Source organism: Hemicordylus capensis, chromosome 17, assembly GCF_027244095.1.
Source record: "Hemicordylus capensis ecotype Gifberg chromosome 17, rHemCap1.1.pri, whole genome shotgun sequence".
NCBI classification, from domain to species: Eukaryota; Metazoa; Chordata; class Lepidosauria; order Squamata; family Cordylidae; genus Hemicordylus; species Hemicordylus capensis.
Genome location: NC_069673.1, coordinates 5,049,599 through 5,069,995, shown reverse-complemented (window position 1 = coordinate 5,069,995; position 20,397 = coordinate 5,049,599). Strand labels below are relative to the sequence as shown.

General features: G+C 49.3%; 1 protein-coding gene across 10 annotated transcripts in view; it reads right to left on the bottom strand.

Annotated features, from left to right (window-relative positions):
- Window positions 1–20,397, bottom strand: part of COL27A1 (collagen type XXVII alpha 1 chain) — a 109,300-nt gene that overhangs the window by 50,864 nt on the left and 38,039 nt on the right. For 9 of the 10 annotated variants that reach the window (XM_053281847.1, XM_053281857.1, XM_053281851.1 and 6 more), the window contains 16 exons: window positions 17,281–18,075; window positions 16,451–16,495; window positions 15,873–15,992; window positions 11,539–11,577; window positions 11,368–11,421; window positions 9,470–9,523; window positions 7,642–7,749; window positions 6,859–6,912; window positions 5,217–5,270; window positions 4,912–4,956; window positions 3,883–3,936; window positions 2,838–2,882; window positions 2,328–2,381; window positions 1,260–1,304; window positions 281–334; window positions 140–184 (listed from right to left, as the gene is read on the bottom strand). In XM_053281847.1, coding sequence (XP_053137822.1) covers window positions 140–184; window positions 281–334; window positions 1,260–1,304; window positions 2,328–2,381; window positions 2,838–2,882; window positions 3,883–3,936; window positions 4,912–4,956; window positions 5,217–5,270; window positions 6,859–6,912; window positions 7,642–7,749; window positions 9,470–9,523; window positions 11,368–11,421; window positions 11,539–11,577; window positions 15,873–15,992; window positions 16,451–16,495; window positions 17,281–18,075 — 1,665 coding nt within the window. The remainder of the gene's footprint in view (window positions 1–139; window positions 185–280; window positions 335–1,259; window positions 1,305–2,327; window positions 2,382–2,837; window positions 2,883–3,882; window positions 3,937–4,911; window positions 4,957–5,216; window positions 5,271–6,858; window positions 6,913–7,641; window positions 7,750–9,469; window positions 9,524–11,367; window positions 11,422–11,538; window positions 11,578–15,872; window positions 15,993–16,450; window positions 16,496–17,280; window positions 18,076–20,397) is intronic. The other variant, XM_053281849.1, reaches the window with a different exon arrangement.

Sequence of the window (20,397 nt, the reverse complement as noted above, 5' to 3'; positions counted from 1 at the left end):
TTGGCTCAGTTCTCTTTCTCAACTAGGATGTTTTTTTTTTCTAGACAGAAATATTCCGAACAAGTGCAGAGTTTATTAAAATCGAGAGTTTATTAAAATGCAAGAAGAAGAAAAAGGAAAGGAAAGGAATTGATCTTACTGGACTTCCTTTGGGTCCAGGGTGTCCTTCCTTCCCAAGGGGACCCTAGAAAGGAAACAAGAGCATTTCAAGAGGGCTTGCATGCCAGAATAGCCTGGTGGATCATGCCCCAAGTGGCCACAGGAGGCACGAAAGAGTTACCTGTGGCCCCATGAGGCCTGTGGATCCGCGTCTCCCTGGCAAGCCTTCTGGACCCTATATATAGAGAGAGAAAATGTCAAATACAGCGTGAGAGCAGAAATCACGTCAGGTCGCACATAACTGAACTATGGAACTCACTGCCACAATGTGTGTTGGTGGACACTAGTTTGCATGGCTTTGAAAGGGGGTTAGACAAAACAAAGGAAAACAAGAGATCTATAAGCGGCTACCATGATCATTGGTGGCCTGTCAGTGGCCACTAATCAGCAGTAATCACTGCTGATTACTTCTTATCTCATAACTCAATGGAAGAATTCCTGCGAAGGGTGAATATAATAGATAGCCCGAGCATTTAGCTTTCTCATGATGAGTCTTAACACAGGGGTAAGATCTGACTGCGCATTTAATATATCCCTTAAACAACCTTTCGCAAAGGCCAGTTATGAGATTTTGGCAAGGTGTCAGTCGTATCCGTCTCACAGTCAAATCCCGGAAAGAAATGCCTGCATTGCAGTCATTCCATTTGGGCTACTCTGGTTATTCGAGTGGGAGCTGTAAGCTTTCCCATCCATTGCGATAGGCCACCTTGGGGGATCATTCTGATCAAAAGGCAGGGGAGCTCAACCTTGAAACAAAAGAAAGATTTCTGACAAAACATGGCCCCCGCAGGGTTGCCAACTAGGGCAACATGTTATAGTCGCAGCATGTCATAACGCTTCTGCTGCCATGATTTCTAGTCCTTGGCCATCTACTGCCCAGAACAGGTCCCACCACTGTCGCCTTGGACAGCGCATTTTGGAGTGCTGATGGCAACCAGTAAACCACACTAGCTTTCGTATTGTTATATTTGAATGATCAACGAGGCAGAGCACCAGCTGAACGGCTTGCCTTGGACACCCAAATGTTTGGGGCGGCCATTTCTATAGCAATTCAAGCGATCTGTCGCTTGATCTGGAAACAGAACCAGAATAATACATACCCGAGGGCCTGGGAGACCAGGAAATCCCAGAGGGCCCATTTCTCCCTAAAGATAACCACCAGAAAAGACTTTATCACACACAAATACACAAGGGAGCATCTGCACAGGAGCTTCTGTCAATGTGAGGCTTCCGGGCGCAACCGGAAGCCCAGAGAAATCCAGCAAGAGAGAAGACACCATATGGCAATGGGAGACATCTGGCCTGCCGTTGCCGAAGGAAACAAAATGGCCGACTTTGGTTTTCCTGTGTTGCAAATGGTCTGTTTTTCTAAATTCAAGAGTCGCCATTTAACCTTTTCTCACACAGGAGGCATTTCATAGATCCCTTTGGAAATGCTTCACGTGCAATTTCCCTTATTTGGGTGGCAAAACCACTTGCGCCAGGTTATCACATCTGAAGCAACTTGGGTATAAGACGGGGAACACAGGAGAGGGGGAAGCATATGTGGGAATGTGAGAAAACGCACGCCGTGCGCGCGCTACCTACATGTGTATACACACGTCCACATACATGTGCATAAAATAATTGAATTACAGAATAGTAATTCAAGGAGCAGCTTGCAAATGCCCCAATTTATGAGGGTTTTGAACTTTTAAAAACCATTAAAAAATGTTGTAATTCAAATCTTGTTTGAATGGCTTCCTTCTGTCTTCAGGCCTCACAAGAGGATGGAGTATACCAAATGCTTCCAGCTGTCCATTTGCATATGTGGGAAATGTTAAGGTCCTCTGCCTAGAATGATCAAAATTCACAGCAAATTTGAAGGTTTCTTTTCAGGAGAAGTATCAGAGTAAATCTGAGGAGCATCAAAATATTCTGCACCAGACTAGGGACATTTTGGCCGGGCGGTGGGGGAGAATGCACTGTGTACATGGTTACCGAATTTCTCCCAAAAAGAAAATTCGGGACGAAAGTTCAGTTTCATTCTCAGACTAACACATCTAATGAGTTCTGAAAGAAACTCAGGGTATCGGGAAGACTAGATACATTTTGGGGGAAAGGCGAAAAAGCGGGGGAGTTAATCTTAACCCCCACCCCCTTTGTACCCCAGGATACAGCAGCCTCACCTGGGAACCATTGACTCCTTGCAAACCAACCGGGCCTGGTTGCCCAGCGTTGCCCTGTAGAGTAAACACCAAGAGAGGTATCGTTTTAGTGTTTGAATGCTTGGGAACTTCTCCATGCCAAGCATGTGCTTTCCCCATGGAGCACCTGGACTCCATTTCAAGGTACCAGAGGCCACAAACTGGACACTCCAGTGGCAGAATTCAGGCACCTTATTCCCTGTGCTTTTACACAGACAAAGCTATTGGGCAGATCTCTGCTGTTCTACAGCGCCGACCTTACAATGGGCAAAGCTGGTACTGCAGGTTCTCAGCCCAAATGACCCGAGGAACCAATGGAGGACTGTCGGACTCTGCATCACAGTTGCTCATCCTCAGGTCTGAGCAAATCATCTGACTGAGTAGCAACACAGAGTCGCCTTGCTCTGCCTAGTTCTGGATGGGACCACCTGGGTGTCTTCTACCACGACACAAATGGGAATTCATGAGAGATTGAAGGAATTGTGAAATTACCACCGGTCCAGCACGTCCTGAGTGGCCCTTGGTGCCGGCTTCTCCCTGCAGCAGGAGAAACACGTTATGTGAGACCCTCACTTCATAAAGTCAATAGGGAGATTTCATCCAGGCTGGAGAACTGTGCTGGGACTTCTAATACTCGCTGCTCCTTGAGGCGGGAATGGCCAAATCTCTGCCTTTCATTGCTGGGGCTGAAGCCCAGTGAGCTTTGCTAGCATCTCTAGTTCACACGAGTTTAATGCCAGGTAAAAGAGTTTACTTTCACAGCATTTTTGGAGTGGCATTAGGTTTTCTGATATAGCCATCTCTGGGTCAGCTCAGTGCCCCAGTCCCAACTGAGGTGCCCACAAGTTTTCTTTAATACTAGTCCCTAAAGCTTGATTCCAGTAGATTCGTGGCTTCCCAGAAGCATCTGGTTGGCAATGAGATGCTGGACTAGATGGACCTTTGGTTGGATCCAGCAGGGCTCAACTGGCATAGGAAGTTGCCTTCTGCTGAGTCTGACCACTCGGCCATCTAGCTCAGTATTGACGGCACTGACGGGCAGCAGTTCTCCAAGGTTTTTAAGTAGAAGCCTTTCCCAGCCCTACCTAGAGGGAGTGGTACTGAAACCTCCGGCATGCAAGCAGATGCTTTCCCACTGAGCTATGATCCCTCAGTATAAACTGCCTTATATGGAGTCAGACCCTGGGTCCATCTAGTTCAGTATTGTCTAAACTGACTGGCAGCAGCTCTCCATGGTTTCAGGCAGGCGTCTCTCCCAGAACGACCTGGAGATGCTGCCAGGGTTTGAACCAGGGACCTTCTGCATGCAAAGCAGAGGATCTACCCCTGAGCTACGGCCCCTTCCCCTAAGGGGAATATCTTACATCAGACAGAACCCGCATGTCGTCCCCCATCCAAATGCAAACCAGGACAGACTCTGCTTAGCAAAGGGAACAATTCATGGTCACTACTGCAAGACCAGCTCTCCTCCCCAAGGGTTGGGCAAAAGACTCTTCCTGGCGTCAGGGAATAAAGTCAAGGAAGAGATTCCACTTACCGTTGGTCCAAGGAGACCCTGAAAACCAGGGGGGCCTTTGGTGCCCATTGCACCCTACAAGACACAAACAAGACGTCTATGAGAGTTTAAGGCTGAAGTCAATGGAGCCCTGCAGTTTTTTGGCCTACTTTCAAGTAGGCTTGTAAGATCACCCGGCATTCTGTGTGTGTGTCTATCTGTCCGTGTGTCCCCCGCTATCAACTTCACAACGCCTGGACCAATATGAACCAAATTGGGTACAGTTGTAGGGACACATAGGGACACTTCAATGGCGTAGTTTGTAGTGACGTCATCCACCCCGATCCAAGATGGCGGGTGCATGAACATTTGATGCGCAAGAGATCTAACTTGTGGGCCTCGATTTGCACCAGATTTAGTCTAGACGTAGAGACAATGAAAGTGAAAGGAAAGGCTGATCAGTTTCTACTAGAACAACTTGTTTTAAAAAGTGTAATAGGTAGAAATAGAGGGAAGAAAAGATTGTCAAGGAAGAACAGAAGGACGCCCACACGGAAAGACCAGAAGTTTGAGCTTGATGTGCGGAGTAGAGAAGATCCAACAAAAAGCAGAGGCAATGGAGAACGGGGAGAAAAACAAGTTGATGGGGGAAATCCGATGAGGTGTAGCGTTAAGAAAACATGTGGGGCAACACTAAAAAACAGGGCATTTAAATATATGAAATATTTAAGATTTAAATATTTGAATTGTATTTGTATTGTATTGAATTGCACTGTATTGAATTGTATGAAATACCTTTTGAACTGTAATTGATGACACTGCTTTATACTGAGTCAGACCATTGGTCCATCTAGCTCAGTCCTGTCAACTCTGACTGGTAGCAGCTCTCCAGGATTCCAGACAAGGCTCTTTCTCAGCCCTACCTGGAGATGCTGCCAGGGACAGGACCTGCAAAGCATGCAAAGCAGATGTTCTGCCACTGAGCCTTATCCCTGGCTTACAAGCCCTCGCCCTCAAGTTGGAGCATTCAGAATGTGAGCGTAGCAAAAGGCGACCAGATGGATGGCCTACCTGGAGTCCAACAGGCCCGGGAGGTCCGCTTTCACCTTTGCCCCCCTGGAAAAATGACACAAAAAGCAGGTGATGTAGAGAAACAGGCTTCTGAAAGCCCAAGAAACTTGCTTGGGGGCAAAGGTAAAAGTAAAGTGTGCCGTCAAGTTGATTTCGACTCCTGGCGCCCACAGAGCCCGGTGGTTTTAATTGGTAGAATACAGGAAGAGTTTGCCATTGCCCCTTCCCGTGCAGTATGATGCCTTTCAGCATCTTCCTATTTCGCTGCTGCCCAATACAGTCCATAAAACATGTTTGACACTCACCTTTGCTCCTTTACTTCCTTTTTCACCGGGAGGTCCGGGGTCTCCCAAAAAGCCCTGAAAGAGACACATATGATAAGAAAAGCCCCGAAAGAGATGCAGAAGAGACCCAGCTGCTCTTGAAGGCTTATTAGAAGTAGGAAAATCACCCTCCTGTCTTAACCCTGGACGCCTTGGCTGGTTTGCATATGTGCACTGCTACCCATGCAGAAAAATGAGGTGGTATAGTCCTGGGGGGTGTCCAAAAGGACTGTACCATTTCAGACTGCAGGCTCAGGACACACCCCACTATATTTTATGGCTGCTTATGTAAATCACCTATCTATGAATCAGTCTTCAGCTTTAGGGACATAGGAAGCTGCCTGATGCAGAGTCAGACCCTTGGTCCATCTAGCTCAAACTCGTCTAGTTTGAGCTGCTGCCAGGTATCAGGCAGGAGTCTTTCCTGGGCCTACCTGGAGATGCTGCCAGGGAGTGAACCTGGGACCTTCTGCATGCAAGCAGGCAGATGCTCTGCCACTGAGCTACGGTAACGGCCTCATCCCCGAAGGGAAATCTCTTCCAGCACTCACAACCCTCTCATCCAAATACAAACCAGGGCAGACCTTGCTTAGCAAGCAAATTCATGCTTGCTTCGACAAGACCAGCTCCCCTCCCCTCCAGATCAGGGGCTGCTTCTTTTGTGGCTTAAACTGTGCCTACTGGGCACAGATCACGGCTGCATGCCACCGCTCAACCCCAAACGCCCCAAAGCTTTGCCCAGCTGCCATATCAAATTGGTGTTTAGACCAGGGGCGAGCAAACTTGGCCCTCTGTCTGTTTCTGGACTACAGCTCCCAGCACCCTCCGACACAATTTATTGTGGCAGGGGAAGATGGGAGTTGAAGTTCAGCAACCAATGGAGGGAGAAGTTTGCCCACCCCTGGTTTAGACTCATCGATGAAACTGATTCAGATCACCAAAGAGGTGGCAAACGGCCCAATCAGAAATATTAAGGGTGGAGGGAGAACCAAGCCCCTTCCACAAGAGGAAGTCGGACAAACCAAAGACCAAGAGCGGAGTTGTTGGAATTCCAAAATATGTTGGGGGTTGTTAATTTTTACCCCCAGTAGGAACCAGAAGAGCACTCAGGAAGGGCAACCACACCAGTTACAGAGTAGTTTGCAGGGCTTGGTTGTTGCAGCTATTTAGAGAAAACACAGGGAGATTATTGTAGAACTAAATACTAAGTATTTATTGGGGAAGTACATTGTGGATAGGAAAGACCTAACCCTAATCTACAGAACTACTTAAATGAATAGGTAGAGGGAGAGAGAGATGTTCCCATCTGCTCTCTAAGAGAAAAGGAAGGCTTGTGAGACTCAACAGGAAATACTTGAAGAGTAACGTCAGGGGTCGTAGAGTAGAGACAGATAGGGAGACCCTTACTCACTATCTCTATTCCCACTGTCCCTAGTGGCCATTAGGATAGTTGGTGCAAAAGGTCGATGCAGGGAACTCCAACTCCAACAAAATATCTCATGGCAAAATCCTATGGGGTAAGGAGAGGGAGCCGGTTTCACTCCCAAGGAGCCGAGTCTGCCCGCTGAGCCATTTAAACCCCACTCACTGAGTTTCAGTCCCCCTGCTTGCTGCCTGTACTCACCTGGTCTCCTTTCTCTCCAACAGGGCCATGGTCCCCCTTAAATCCTTGCAGACCCTGTAACAGAAGGCAGCACACCCAGACACATAAACAACATGGCAACGACAACAAATATTTATATACTGTTTTCCAACAAAAGTTTCCAAAGTGGTTTACAGGAAGGAAGGAAGGAAAGAAGGGAGGGAGGGAGGAAGTTCCTGCCTCCTTAAGAACATAAGAATTTAAGAGCAGCCCTACTGGATCAGGCCCACCTAGTCCAGCATCCTGTTTCACACAGTGGCCCACCAGATGCCTCGGAGAAGCCCACAGGCAAGAGCTCAGGGCATGCCCTCTCTCCTGCTGTTGCTCCCCTGCAACTGGGATTCAGAGGCATCCTGCCTCTGAGGCTGGAGGTGGCCCACAGCCACCGGACTAGTAGCCATTGATAGACCTGTCCTCCGTGAATTTGTCTAAGCCTCTTTTAAAGCCATCCAAGCTACTAAGAACATTCGCTTGGATGTCACAGGTAATAGCTGATTGCCGCCCCCCACTTCTGGATTTTCTCCCATTTAAATGGAACCACGTTACAGATGCTCAGACCTGGTTTTCCAGACCTTGATTCAGGAGAGAAAACGCTACACGCGTACAGAACACTGAGACGGGTTTTCTGAAAACCAGCTGCATGACTTCCAAAAGGTTGTGTCTGTCTTCTTCCTCAGTATCACTGTCTTCCTTCAACACTGATACTGTCGTATTTGCACTTACTTATATACAGCAAAGATGGCATTCAAAAATCTAGATTCCCACCTGTTCCCCTGGAATCCCAGGTGGTCCAGGCTTCTGATCTGTACCTGGAAGTCCGTCAGAACCCGGGAAACCTGCATGTCCTCGGAAACCTGGTGGCCCGGGTTTACCCTTGGGAAGAAAGCGGTTTTTCCGATAAGCGGGTATTAAACAACAATGCACATGAAAGTCTCCGTCCCCCACACACCACAAGTACCGCCCCTGCCCCAGTACTTTTTCACTCGAGCTTTTTGGCTTAAAAAAAAGGGAGGACATAACAGAGACTTCAAATAACATTATGAAGCGCAAGCCTAAGCCAGGCTAGGGAAGCCCAGCATGGTTAGGCTGCATGTGAGAACCACCAGGATTGGGCCCAATCCTGGTGAGGCAGCGCTGCCTAGCCCAGCTTTTCAGCCCAGCTGATAGCTGAGGTTAAGGGAGTGAGCACTTCCTTAATTTGGACGATCTGCTCATGTGTGAGCACCGGTTGCTTCCAGCCCAGCTGCACACAGAGACGGGTGCCTAGAGCTGGTCCATCTAGAGTGCCTCTTTCTTGGGGGAACCCCCCACAATGCATCACATGTGTTGCACAGTGAATTGTGGGATCTCCGGAGGCCAGGACACGTTGCCCCGGCCTCCGGAGCTCTGCGCTGTGCCCACGCAGCGTGAATTGTCTGATAGTGCGGTCCACAAGGTCGAGTGCCTGTCTGGGGGGAAGGTGAGTTAAACAAGCCTTTTCCCCCACCCACCTGCCCACCTGCTGCCCCACCTGCCCATATGAACAACATGTCCACATCTTCTGCAGGATGTGGACAAGGCAGAGAGACATTTTCCTTCCTCTCTCATAACTCTTCAGAGCTTAGGATGCCTGGTGACATTAGTAACAGTAGATCTCATACAGACAAAAACAAAGGGCCTCTTTGTGCAAACGCAGAACAAACCTGTGGAACTCATCACCACCGGATGTGGCATCGGCACTGACTCAGGTCTCAAATGGGGGTTAGACAAGACCACAGAGGAGAAGAGAGGTCTAACAACAGGAATTAAATGGGTACAGTACATGGAAAGCCCCTATTTAGAGGGCAAAGAGGCGAGTAGTAGAGTGACCCCACTGCTCAAATTTAACTACTTCAGGTTATTCAAAACAAAAAAAGGAACGATCACACAATACATGGGCATCCTAATAGCTGGCATGGCTCTGCAGGGCACTTTCTACATTAGCCACTCAACAGCAGCAAAATTCTTCCTTTCAGGCAAATCACATTCAGAATGTAAACAGCAGGGGGAGCAGTCTCGTGGAAACGAACCACCGAAAAAACAGCAACTTCTTTATGCCGGATATACAATGTCCTAGCTCTATATTGCAGCGATTAAATTTGAAACAAGGCATGGGACATCTGCGTGGCACCCTGCTGCCCGCATTGGGACTGCGGCGTCACAACACAGGACGTGTGGAAGCACACTTCAGAGATATGTCGTGACCCTGTTGCAGGGTCTAATCTGGAAAGCGCCCAACTGTGGTAGAACTACAACTCCAATCATCCCCAGCCATAATAAATTGTGGCGCGGGATGAGGGGAGATGTAGTTCCACGACAGCTGGGAGAGCCAACGCTTGCTTCCCTTCAATTGTTTTTAAGAGTCCAAAGTCCTTGGTGTACACCAGTCAACTACTCTTGACAACAACTCTGCGGGGGAGACCAGTTCCCTCCTCCCTGTATTGCAGCTGGGGAGGACTGAGTCAGGGAGGAGAGGAGGCTTGAATCTGGGCCCGTAGGGGCCAGGGAGCCATGGCGAGATTTGAACGAGGGACTTCCCAGTTTGGACATCAGATGGGGTGCGGCAAAGTCTTACCTGGTACCCGTTCCATCCTTTCCCCCCTGGTTCTCCTGGAAGTCCGGGAGGGCCCTGCAGATGCAAGTTCAATGGGAAGAGAGTCAGGGCAAGGAAGATCCCCCTCCCCTCAAGCTTCAAGGAAGCTGGGGTCGTCATATTACAGTGCTGAAAGAGCATCTGGAGAAGCACAATGCACAGAGCTGCCTCGTAAGAGAGCCCAACTAACCCAACGAGCTCTGGTCTTAGCCTTCTTTTGGCCAGCAGAAGGCTAAAGGGAGAAATAGCCATTTTCAAAGATCTAAGGGGCTACCCCATAGTGGGGTGGGGCAGATTTGGTGGCTCCTGAAGGCAAGACTTGAAATGGCAAGAAAGCAGATCCAGGCTGGGTGTCCGGAGGAATTTCCTAACCCTAAGAGCTGTTAGGCAGTGGAACTGTCTGCCACATGAAGTGGCAGACTCTCATTCCAAACAGAGGCTGGTCACTTGTCAGGGATTCTGCAATGTGGAGGTTCTCAAACGTGGGTTCCTAGATGGACTACAGATCCCATCATCCCCAACCACAGTGGCCTTTGGCTAGCCATGATGGGAGTTGTAGCTGGGACTCAAGTTTGAGAACCCCTGTTGTGGTGGATTCCTGAAGCGAGCAGCAGATCTGGGCGGGAGGACCTTGGAGATCCCTTCCAGGCAGAAAATTGCAATGGAGAACCACACACACACAAATCCTTGCATCCCTTTTACGTTCCAGTAAGGCCTTCTTTCCCTGCACTTCTTGGCATCGTCTCCGGCTGCTGCTTTGCTCAAAACAGAGGTCAGTTCCCCTGCCAAACGCCGGGGCTTTTTTCTGAGAAGTGCAAAAAGCATTTTTAGGTTCGAGGTTAGATGCTCAGGGAATCGGTTTGGGAAGTACGAGTGCATTTGTGCAGAAAAGGGAACAAAGGCAGGGCTCTGTATTCCTACGCCATGGAGAGACAGAGGGAAGAAGCCGCTAATTGAGCCAAGGGGCACCTTTTAATGTGGTGATTCTCTAAGATTTAGCCAGGGGAGAGCAACTGGCCCAATCCGGCCCCAGCACAGCGCCCCTCCTGTGGCTGTTGTTGGTGTCCACCTTATGTTTCTTTTTAGATTGTGAGCCCTTTGGGGACAGGGAGCCTTCTTATTTATTTATTTATTTATCTTTCTATGTAAACCACTTTGAGAATTTTGTTGAAGAGCCGTATATAAATATCCGTAGCAGCAGCAGCAGCATAGCCCAAAGAAACACCGCTCAGCATAATGTCCCTCCCAGTGGCTATTGCTGGTGTCTCGCTTATGTTTCCTTTTAGACTGTAAGCCCCTTGGGGCAGGGAGCTATCTTCAGGCCCTCTTGTGGCACCCACTTTGGGAATCTCTGTCTGGGCCATTCAAAGTGGCAGTTCTCTTGTATTTAGCAGGGGGAGAGTGACTGGCCCTATCCAGCCCCAGCACAGCCTCCCTCCAGTGGCAGCTGCTGGTATCTGCCTGATGTCCCTTTTTAGATGGTGAGCCCTTTGGGGACAGGGAGCCATTGTGTTTATGTATTATTTATTTTTCTATGTAAACCGCTTTGAGAACTTTGGTTGAAGAGTGGGATATAAATATTGGTAGTTTGTAGAGACCTTGCTGAAGCTAAGGAGCTTTGAGGCTCCAGGACAGGACAGAAGTCTGACTGGGGCAACCCGAACTGGCAGCCCGGTTTTGTGCCCACCCCTAGACAAAAGCTGAACAAATTGAGATTGGCCAGGGATGGGGAACCCAGCCTCTTCTTGGCAGGACAGAAATCTGCTCGGGGGAAGGGGTTAGGGTTAGGGACGACAGCCCAGCGCTAGCAGCAGCAGGATACACCTTATGCACAACTGCTACGCCCGACATGTTCACAAGCCCACATTTTTCTTACTCACCAGCAATCCTGGCTTCCCCGGGTGACCTGCTAGTCCAGGAGGTCCTGGCTGGCTCTGCATTTTTGTGGGAGAAATCAAAAGCAACATGCAAGGTCACAAACCAATTCGGCGGCGAGATCTTCTGCCGTTCTTGTCTGTTTGCTAAGGCCACGTTCAGAGGATGCTACTCACCGGCCAGCCGGCGCGCAGAAGCTGATACAACGAAGAGTGCTAGCAGAGGTAGAAAGGAAGGGGAAAAATGCGTCACTAAATTTGTTCTCCAGAGTTGACCCAACTAGAAATTCGTGGTGCTTGAAGCAGAACGTGCCAATTTTTACCGGCCACGACTACTTTCTATCAGCTCCGGCTGGTTCTCCGACTGCCCTAAGTGAGTGACCTTAAGACAGCGGTGCGTATGCTGGTCCCCTCCAGGCTTGACTACTGCAATGCACTCTACGTGGGGCTGCCTTTGTACATAGTCCAGAAGCTGCAATTGGGGCAGAATGTTGCTGCCAGATTGGTCTCTGGGACATCCCATTGAGACCATATTACTCTGGTTGGTGTGTTGTTATGGATATTTTTAATCGGATTTTTATGTTCCAATTGTTAAATTCTTGGTTTTATGCTGAAAACCATCTAGAGACATCGGTAGTGAGTGGTATATACCACTCACTACCGATGTCTCTAGACGGTTTTCTAGGAGCCTGTCTAAGGTGCCTATCTTAGGGGATGGAGCCACTCTGGGAAGAGCATCTAGGTTCCCAGTTCCCTCCCTGGCAGCATCTCCAACGAGATAGGGCTGAGTGAGACTCCTGCCTGCAACCCGGGAGGAGCCGCTGCCAGTCTGGGTAGATAGTCTGGGTGCAGGCAAAAGCTGAACAAATTGAGATTGGCCAGGGATGGGGAACCCAGGGGCACAGCCAGTGGGCCCATCAAGGTAGATCAATAGCAAAAACAAATTCAATCTTACTGTCCCTTTTATGGCTGCCAACTCTGACCGACTGTAGGCTGTCCCCTAAATGAGGATCCTGTGTACACATGGGAGGGGAATTATCATCTGAAAACGTCTCCAAACTCACGCAGGCCACGGAGGTGTAGTTCTACCATTCTTTTTCACAATGCCAGGGAGATACAACCCACTGGCTATTCTTGTTGTTTTGCTCATGAAAAATTAAAACCGATTCACCAAGAAAAAAAACCTCTTCCCTCATCAGAGAAGAGCAATAATGACCGTGTTTACTTCATGGCCCGGATGGGGGATTTGGGAAACTTGAGAAGATTATGGTGGACAGGCAAACTGCATTACTCTCCAGTAGCCCTATTGGAATTAAGTGGAGCAACTTTGGCAATGCCAGCCTATGCTTCTAACAGGGGGAGGAGAGGTTGCAGACAGGGAAAGAACAGTGCGGAGAAATCTCTCCTAGGAGAGGAACCAAAGATCTTTCAACATGTGGAAATATTTCTAATGAAAAAAACCCGGAGCTTTCGGACAGATGACAGATGGGGAGTTTAACGCGGGGTAAAGCAAGCGGCAAGCGGCCTCCGGGCTCCTTTAAAGTTTATCCCAAATTGATTAATGTGAACAGAAAATGAAAAGTGGGGGGAAGGTCCCGACAATCTGTCAGGAGAAGCGCTGGGGTTTGAGAGCCGTCCCCCACCCCCCACCCCGTCCCAAGCTCCTGTATATCTTATTGTCCTGCCTGAGACTCATCCACAGATAGATTTCAGAAGGGGAATCCACAGCTGCAAGGAGATTCTTCTAAAGCTACAGCGGTGGGAAGAGAAAGGGCGCCTATTTGGGATTCTGTTTCATGACATCTTGACAAAAAGGGAGCGGGAGGGAGCAGAAGAGGCTTCGGTGCTACGAACGGAACTTCTGCATCAAAGGCAATATGCGGGGAGAGGGGGGAGAAAAAGAGATTCATCTCTGCATTTTAGGCAGAAAATAAAGGCTTTGGCAGGGTGGAAGCAAAGCTGTGATTTCAGCAGCAAGAAACAGGCAGCTGGGAAATGCACGGCCAGTCTAAGGGGTTGTGATAAAAAATAAAATTCCGGACGACACTAAGTGAGAGTCAGCATGGTGTAGCAGTTAGAGTACTGGGCTAGGACCCAGGAGACCCGAGTTCAAATCCTTGTTCAGCCATGAAACGCACTGGGTGACGCTGGGCCAGCCGCACACCTCGCAGCCTAACCAACCTCACAGGGTTGTTGTGAGGATAAACACAGCCATGTGCACTGCTCCAGGCTCCTTGGAGGAAGAGCAGAATAAATAAACAAACCAACCAGTGATTATTTAGCAGGGGGGAGGGATTGTCCCTGTTCATCCCAACGTAAGGCCTGTCCAGTGGTGGTTGCTGGTATCGTGTTTCTTTTTCGATCACGACCCCTTTGGGGCAGGGCACCATTTTCAGGCCCTCCTGTGGCACACAACCTGGGAATTGCCCCTAAATAACTGGGTCAAGAGGCACCTTTTCAACCGGTGGCCTTGCCATTCTTTTCCGATTGTGACCCCTTTGGGGCAGGGAACTGCCTTCAGGTCCTCTTGCGGCATGCAATTTGAGAATCCCCCCCTGCCCACTGGGCCAAGAGACACCTTTTGAACACAAGAACAGAGGAAGCAGCCTCATACAGAGACAGGCCATTGGTCCATCTTGCTCAGTATTGTCCACACAGTACTTTCCACCTCCCCAGCCCATGTCAAGCCATTCAGATCTCTAGGCTTGTCAAGAGCAGGCCGATCCAGAAGGTCCGGCAACTGTGCATCTTCCAGGCCCCAGGAAAAGAGACGGCAAAGCTCTCTTTTGAACTGTAAACCACCCAGAGACACAAGCTTTCGGCGGTATAGAAATGTAACAAACAAATAAATGAAATAAACAAACAAGAGCGTCTGCTCTCCCTGCGGGCATCGCCGTTTGCAAGGGAACCCGCGGCACTTTGAGAACGGCCCAGAGCATCAACCGGCCTCTTCATACACCGTGCCGAATTTCATGTCAAAGCAGCGGGCGGCGGCCTTAATAACCCAGGCGGAAGGGAGCCAAATGCAGAACAGACCAGTCGCAATTCACCAACGCATGCTCTTGATCAGGAAGGCATCCTTTTGTGAGTGTGGGCTCAGGAGGAGGAGGAGGAGGGGAGGAAGCCAAGGCTGTTTTCAGCCACCACGCTGGGGGAAGGAGATACCCGAGACAGAACACAATTTCTCGGCGAGGTTGCCCTAGCTCAGGCCAGCGGGGCTGAAGGAACCTCCCCTCTCCACTCACTCCTATCAACATTTATGCCAGTTCAACCGATTCCGCCGCTAAAACTGATACAGTGAATAGACAAGAGGGCTGTTCACACGGCCATCCGTGGGGTGGGACAAGGGTCTCATCTAGGGTGGGGAGGTGATTTTTGGCCGTGTGCTGGCAAAAATCTGGGTAGGAAGAGCGGGGAGAGAGGGTCTGTGAGGTGGGAGCTTTTCCTCCTTTCTCATTAAAATGCCGGGTACGAGAGCTGGATAGGACAGTGCCGTCGGCCATGCACAACCTCTCTGCAGGCCTCCCGTGGTGTCTTCGCTTTCGGCCTAGCTGAGTCTCTGAGCCAGGAGTGAGGGGCTTCTAGAACCCTTCACCTCCCAAAGCTTCCTGCCTCCTCCCAGCCTCTGTTTGCCTCTCAGCCTCACTCCAGAGTCTGGCTACAGCAGCCTCATCATTGGCACTGCTGTCCTTACAGACCACACCCCAGCTTTCCGGCCCCTGGACCCTTCCTCTCTCCTTGTGCCTACAGGAACTGCTTACGAACATGGGAAGCTGCCATATACTGAGTCCGTCTAGCTCAGGATTGCCTACCCAGACTGGCAGCGGCTTCTCCAAGGTTGCAGGCAGGAGTCACTCTCAGCCCTCCCTTGGAGAGGCCAGGAGGGAACTTGGATCCTTCTGCGTGCAAGCATGCAAATGAGCTTTCCAGAGCGGCCCCATCCCCTAAGGGGAATATCTCCCATGTAGTCTCCCATTCAAATGCAAACCAAGGCGGACCCTGCTTAGCAAAGGGGACAACTGATACTCGACCAGCTCCCCTTTATTTGCTTCTTTCACGTGTAGCAGCTCTTGTTTACAGAGCAAACCCTTTCCCCCTGACCACACACCCAGGTAAGTCCTTTGTTTGGGGAGCTTGCTGCTGCTTTGTGTGCTGTTTTGAGGGCATGACCCTGTCCTCCCCAGCTCCCATCTCACAGACAACCACTCCCCCTCCCACCGGCTTAGCGTTTTACAAGCACAAGACTGAAAATGGGGAGTTCACATAGCTCCTGATGCTTGTGCTCCCTCAATAATGGTGGGGTGGACAGCCCTAATGACTTCTTGTGGCACCCTTTAGGTGAGGAGCCCCCAAATGGCTAAGGACGAGAAGAAGGGCCACAACTGAAACACGGAGGCACATCAACAGGCAGGGATGCATGGACATTCCTGCTCCAACCCACCCTTAGAAAAACAACCACCGATCAAGGGGTGCCTGCTCCATCCAAGGAACTCCACAGGGGCAATGCTCACCATAAACGATTGCCAGTCTTCTTTGGAGTTCCTCCAGAGGATGACAGCAGGGACCCCGGGGACCCCTGGAGGTCCTGGGTCACCTGTAGCGCCCGTTCGTCCAATGGCACCAGGGTATCCCTACAACAAGAGAGAACAGGGCTTTTTCTAGATTTCTGCTTTGATCAACCACGTACGAGGCTTGTTCACACAACCGTTCAGGGTGTAGGACAAGCATCGTGCCCTGCTTTGGGAGTTGTGCACTGTGCACGCTCCCGATTTTTGCTCGTGCGCAAGGTAGGATTTGGGGTGTGCAATTGTCTGTTAAGTGTCAGCTGGGCAGCAGGAACGCACCCTCCCCAGATTCCATCCCCAGCATTTGCACAAGGTGGGGGGGGGGACTACCCCGCCGTCGCTCTGGGCAGACGATCACACGCCTCGGCTCCTACCTTTATTTTCACTCACACGCCACCACAAATCAGGAGTGCTTACAGCTCCCAAAGCTGAGTAGGATGCTTGGCTTACCCGGTTAATAGCTGCCTAAACCAAGGGTGCATGGACTTTACTAGTGCATTTCAAGTGCTCCGTATTTGACACACCTTGTCTCCTTTCAGCCCCATCGGTCCTCGTCTCCCTGGACATCCCTGCAAAAAGGAAATAGATCACTGCATCATTTAATCTGCTGGGACTGACCCTCTGCGGCTGGAAATGGGGCGTCTGAGCTGCAAACAGTCTCTTTAAACATTTATTTATTTATCATATTTTTATACCGCCCAAACTTACCTCTCTGGGCAGTTTACAAGAAGAGAAAAACAACATTAAAACATTAGTTAAAAACAAAAACAAGAAATTTAAGACACAACAATTTAAATAAAAATTAAAACAATATTCTCAAACAACATTAAAAACAATCAAAACAGTATCAGTTAAAAGCCTGGGTGAACAGGCTTTTTAAAAAATTTAAAGACTTTTTAAAAATTGTCAGAGATGGGGAGGCTCTTATTTCACTAGGGAGCGCATTCCAAAGCCTCAGGGCAGCAACGGAGAAGGCCCGTGCCTGAGTAGCCGCCAGACAAGCTGGCGGCCAATGCAGACAGACCTCTCCATATGAAAGGGAGACTAGAAGTGCGAGCACTGTAGGATATTCCCCTCAGAGGATGGAGCCGCTCTGGGGAGAGCAGAAGGTTCCAAGCTCCCTCCCTGGCAGCATCTCCAAGATAGGGTTGAATGAAAGAGGAAAGGCAGTGACCTGCAGATTGGGCTGCTGTGCCATCCCTGAAAATTGCCACCTGAAGTTGGCCAGTTCTCCCTTCCACATGGTAGGGCCGGCCCTGCTTACTATTCAAAATTAGGTGGATGGTGACTAGGGACAGAGCCTTTTCGGTGGTGGCCCACCACGGAACACCCTCCACTGTGTGCTTCTACTTACAGGCAGCCCTGGCCGGCCTGGTCGCCCACGAGGCCCTGGTTTAAGGTGGATCCTTTGCCCTTCCGTCAGTGGCAAGAAGTCTGGAACCGCCTGTGGACGGGTCCAAGTCCTTTCTCTATGGACATCTCCCTGGCTGTTTCCAGGGTAAGCCTTCAGTACTGCCATTTGGGAAGATTTCAGGGCATCTTTCGGGGCTGCAGATCTCCCAGAAGGGGATCTAACAAGGTCTCTGCTTCCCACAGCATCCACTTTCACGTGGGATTTAGGAGAGGAGAGTCTCGACACGTGTCTTGGCAGTTTGGTCTCCTCCGCAGGGGTTTTCAAGAAGGCGGGAGGGCTGTCAAGATCCATGATGGCATCACGGGACCCGACACCCCCCTCGAGCTTCTCCTTTGTGAAGTTTTCACCCTGGGGCCTCAAGCCCTCTGCCTTCTTGTCGCCCGGCCGGCTCGCTTTGGAAGATGTCGCCGAACGGACAACGTCGTTATCAGCCACATGGAGACCAGTGAGCCCAGGAGAGGACCATGAGTCGGCAGCGGCAAAGGAATTGCCGGCGTTTTCTGGGCTCTCCATGCCAAGACTTCGGAGTCCGGTGGTTTTATCATGAGTTGGGTTCATAAGTTCAAAGCCTTCTTCCTTAAGAGGGAGGATCTCCTCCTCCTCCTCTTCCTCCAGTCTCCTGGCAACCACATCTGAAGCTGGAAAGTTTCCATTGGAAATGGCATCGAGGATCTGGGGATCCACCCACTCCACGGGAGACTTCAAAGCCACGTCCGAAACGGCAGACTTTGACCCCTAAAAAGAGGGGGGGAAATAATATTTTGTTCGTATGGTGTGCACTAAAGGGGCTAAGAGGCATGCTTGCTGTGACCACAGGACTTCCAAAGCGGGTAGGCAGTGTTCTTTGTAACAGGGGACAGCAGATGATGTTGACTACAACTCCCAGCATCCCCAGCCAAAAGCCATTGCAGTGGGAGATGCTGGGAGTTGTAGTCACCAACACCTGGGATTCCCTGTTACAGGAAATACTGCTGACATGTCATCTTTTCTAATCACCTTGCCCTGAAAACAGGGACTTCATTCCCACCCAAGTGGCAAACCTGTACCTCTGGGCTATATCACCTGAGACAGCAGGTGAAGGCTTATACGACTGAATACTCCACAGAGAACTAGCATGTCATGAAAATCTCTTATGAGGATTGCTTCTTCTCCTCTTGCATAAATAAAGGAGAGTCCACGTGCATAGAAAACTAGCATCTCAAGAAAAAAATATATTCTGGACATTGCATCTTTTCCTCTTCCATAAAAAGCAGGAATTTACACACATGGAAAACTAGCTTCTTCAGGGGAAAAATATGCAGGGCATTGGCTTCTTCGCCATTAAAAAAAGAATCCATGCACACAGAAAACTAGCATGTCAAGAACAAAAAATCTTATGAGGATTGCTGCTTCTCCTCTTGCATTAAAGAAAGAGAGAGAGAGTCCACACACATAGAAAATTAGCATCTCAAGAAAATAAATCTTCTGGAGATTGTGTCTTTTCCTCTTCCGTAAAAAGAGAGAATCTACACATATAGAAAGCTAGCATCTCAAGGCAAATAAACTTGCAGGGCATTGCTGCTTTTCAACCTCCATTAAAAAACAACAGCTATGCATACAGAAAGCTAGCATGTCAAGAAAAAAAATCTTATGAGGATTGCTTCTTCTTTAAAAAAAAAAAAAGAATCCACATGCATAGAAAACTAGAATGTCAAGAAAAAAAGCTTGCAGGGGATTTCAAACACAACACACATACTCATACAGCAGGGAATTTTACCTCTCTGGAAAAAGGGTATCAATCTTCCCCTGCCTTCCAATCTGCATGTATAAACTGATGTTCCATATTTATAAAGAAGCAAGAACGGACCAACCAAACCCAATTATTATGTCATGGTAGAAGGGAACCATAACAGCCAAAGGTAATCGAGGGGTGTGTGTGTGCTGGCTCTAGCTGTACCATTTGTCCTAAAAACAACAACAAGCAATCCATGTAAAAGATTGCTTCTCAATCCATGACCTGTCCTGATAACACTTCCATCACCGGGTTTCTTAGTGTGGAAGTTAGTGCCTCCTCCTGCAACCTGCTTTCCCAGACCTGGATTGAAAATGAGGCCTTGTGCATTGCAAAGCATGCGTTCTGCCACCAATCAAATCTATGCTGTGGGGGAGAGATGGATTTAACCCTTTACTCCCATGCCATTTCCCCAATTTTACACAAACCTGGAAATTGCTATAAGCCATGGAGGGAAAATCCCGCAGGTGTGATTTCCCCCTTCTGTGGCTAACTGCAGTTTGGAGGGGTGTTGAAGATCAGGCTCATGGTGCAGAGGGAAAGGGTTGGATCCCACCCTTCAGTCCAGTCTAAATACCATGGGGGACTTTGTGGCTTTTAATTGTTTCTTTTCTTTAAAAAGACATGTAAAGTTCCACTCACAAAGATTCATACATCACATCCAGTTGGGCTCCAAGGCTGTGATCCAGCGCATACTTACTTGGGAGTAAGCACAGCTAGACACAATGGGGCCGGCTTCCCAGTAAGCATGCATATGGTTGTTTGGAAAACCCTTTGCGCGTCCCCGCTAGAATTCCCGATAACACCCAACAGAAAACAGAAAGCCACTCCTAATCTTCACAACTGGTTGGCAAAGCTTTCGAGAATTAGGCTTGCTCAAGCAGACTTAGCTGTATTAAGTGGAGAAAAAGCAGGATTTACGACAGGCCGATATCTCGAAAGGAATAGGAGTTTTTGCACAAGATTAATTAGCTGATCCGCCAGGATGTAGTTCTAACCACGGTGCACGTGTTGTGGGTTAGGTTGTTTGGTGTTTATGAAGCCAATTAGGGCTCTATTAGAAAGGAAACAATACAATTTAGGGTTCAGAAATAAAGCAGCAGCTCCTGCACAGGGAAGAGAGGCGTGGCGGTGCAGGGTGATGCTAAGCACGTTTGCCTACCTTGAAAACGCCAAGATCTGCCTCAGCGTCCCACATGCCCACCAGCAGAAAGCTCAAAGCGAGGATCTCCATCTTTCGAACTGCAGAGTGCTCAGAGTGCAGCCGAGGAAGAGGAACAGAGAAA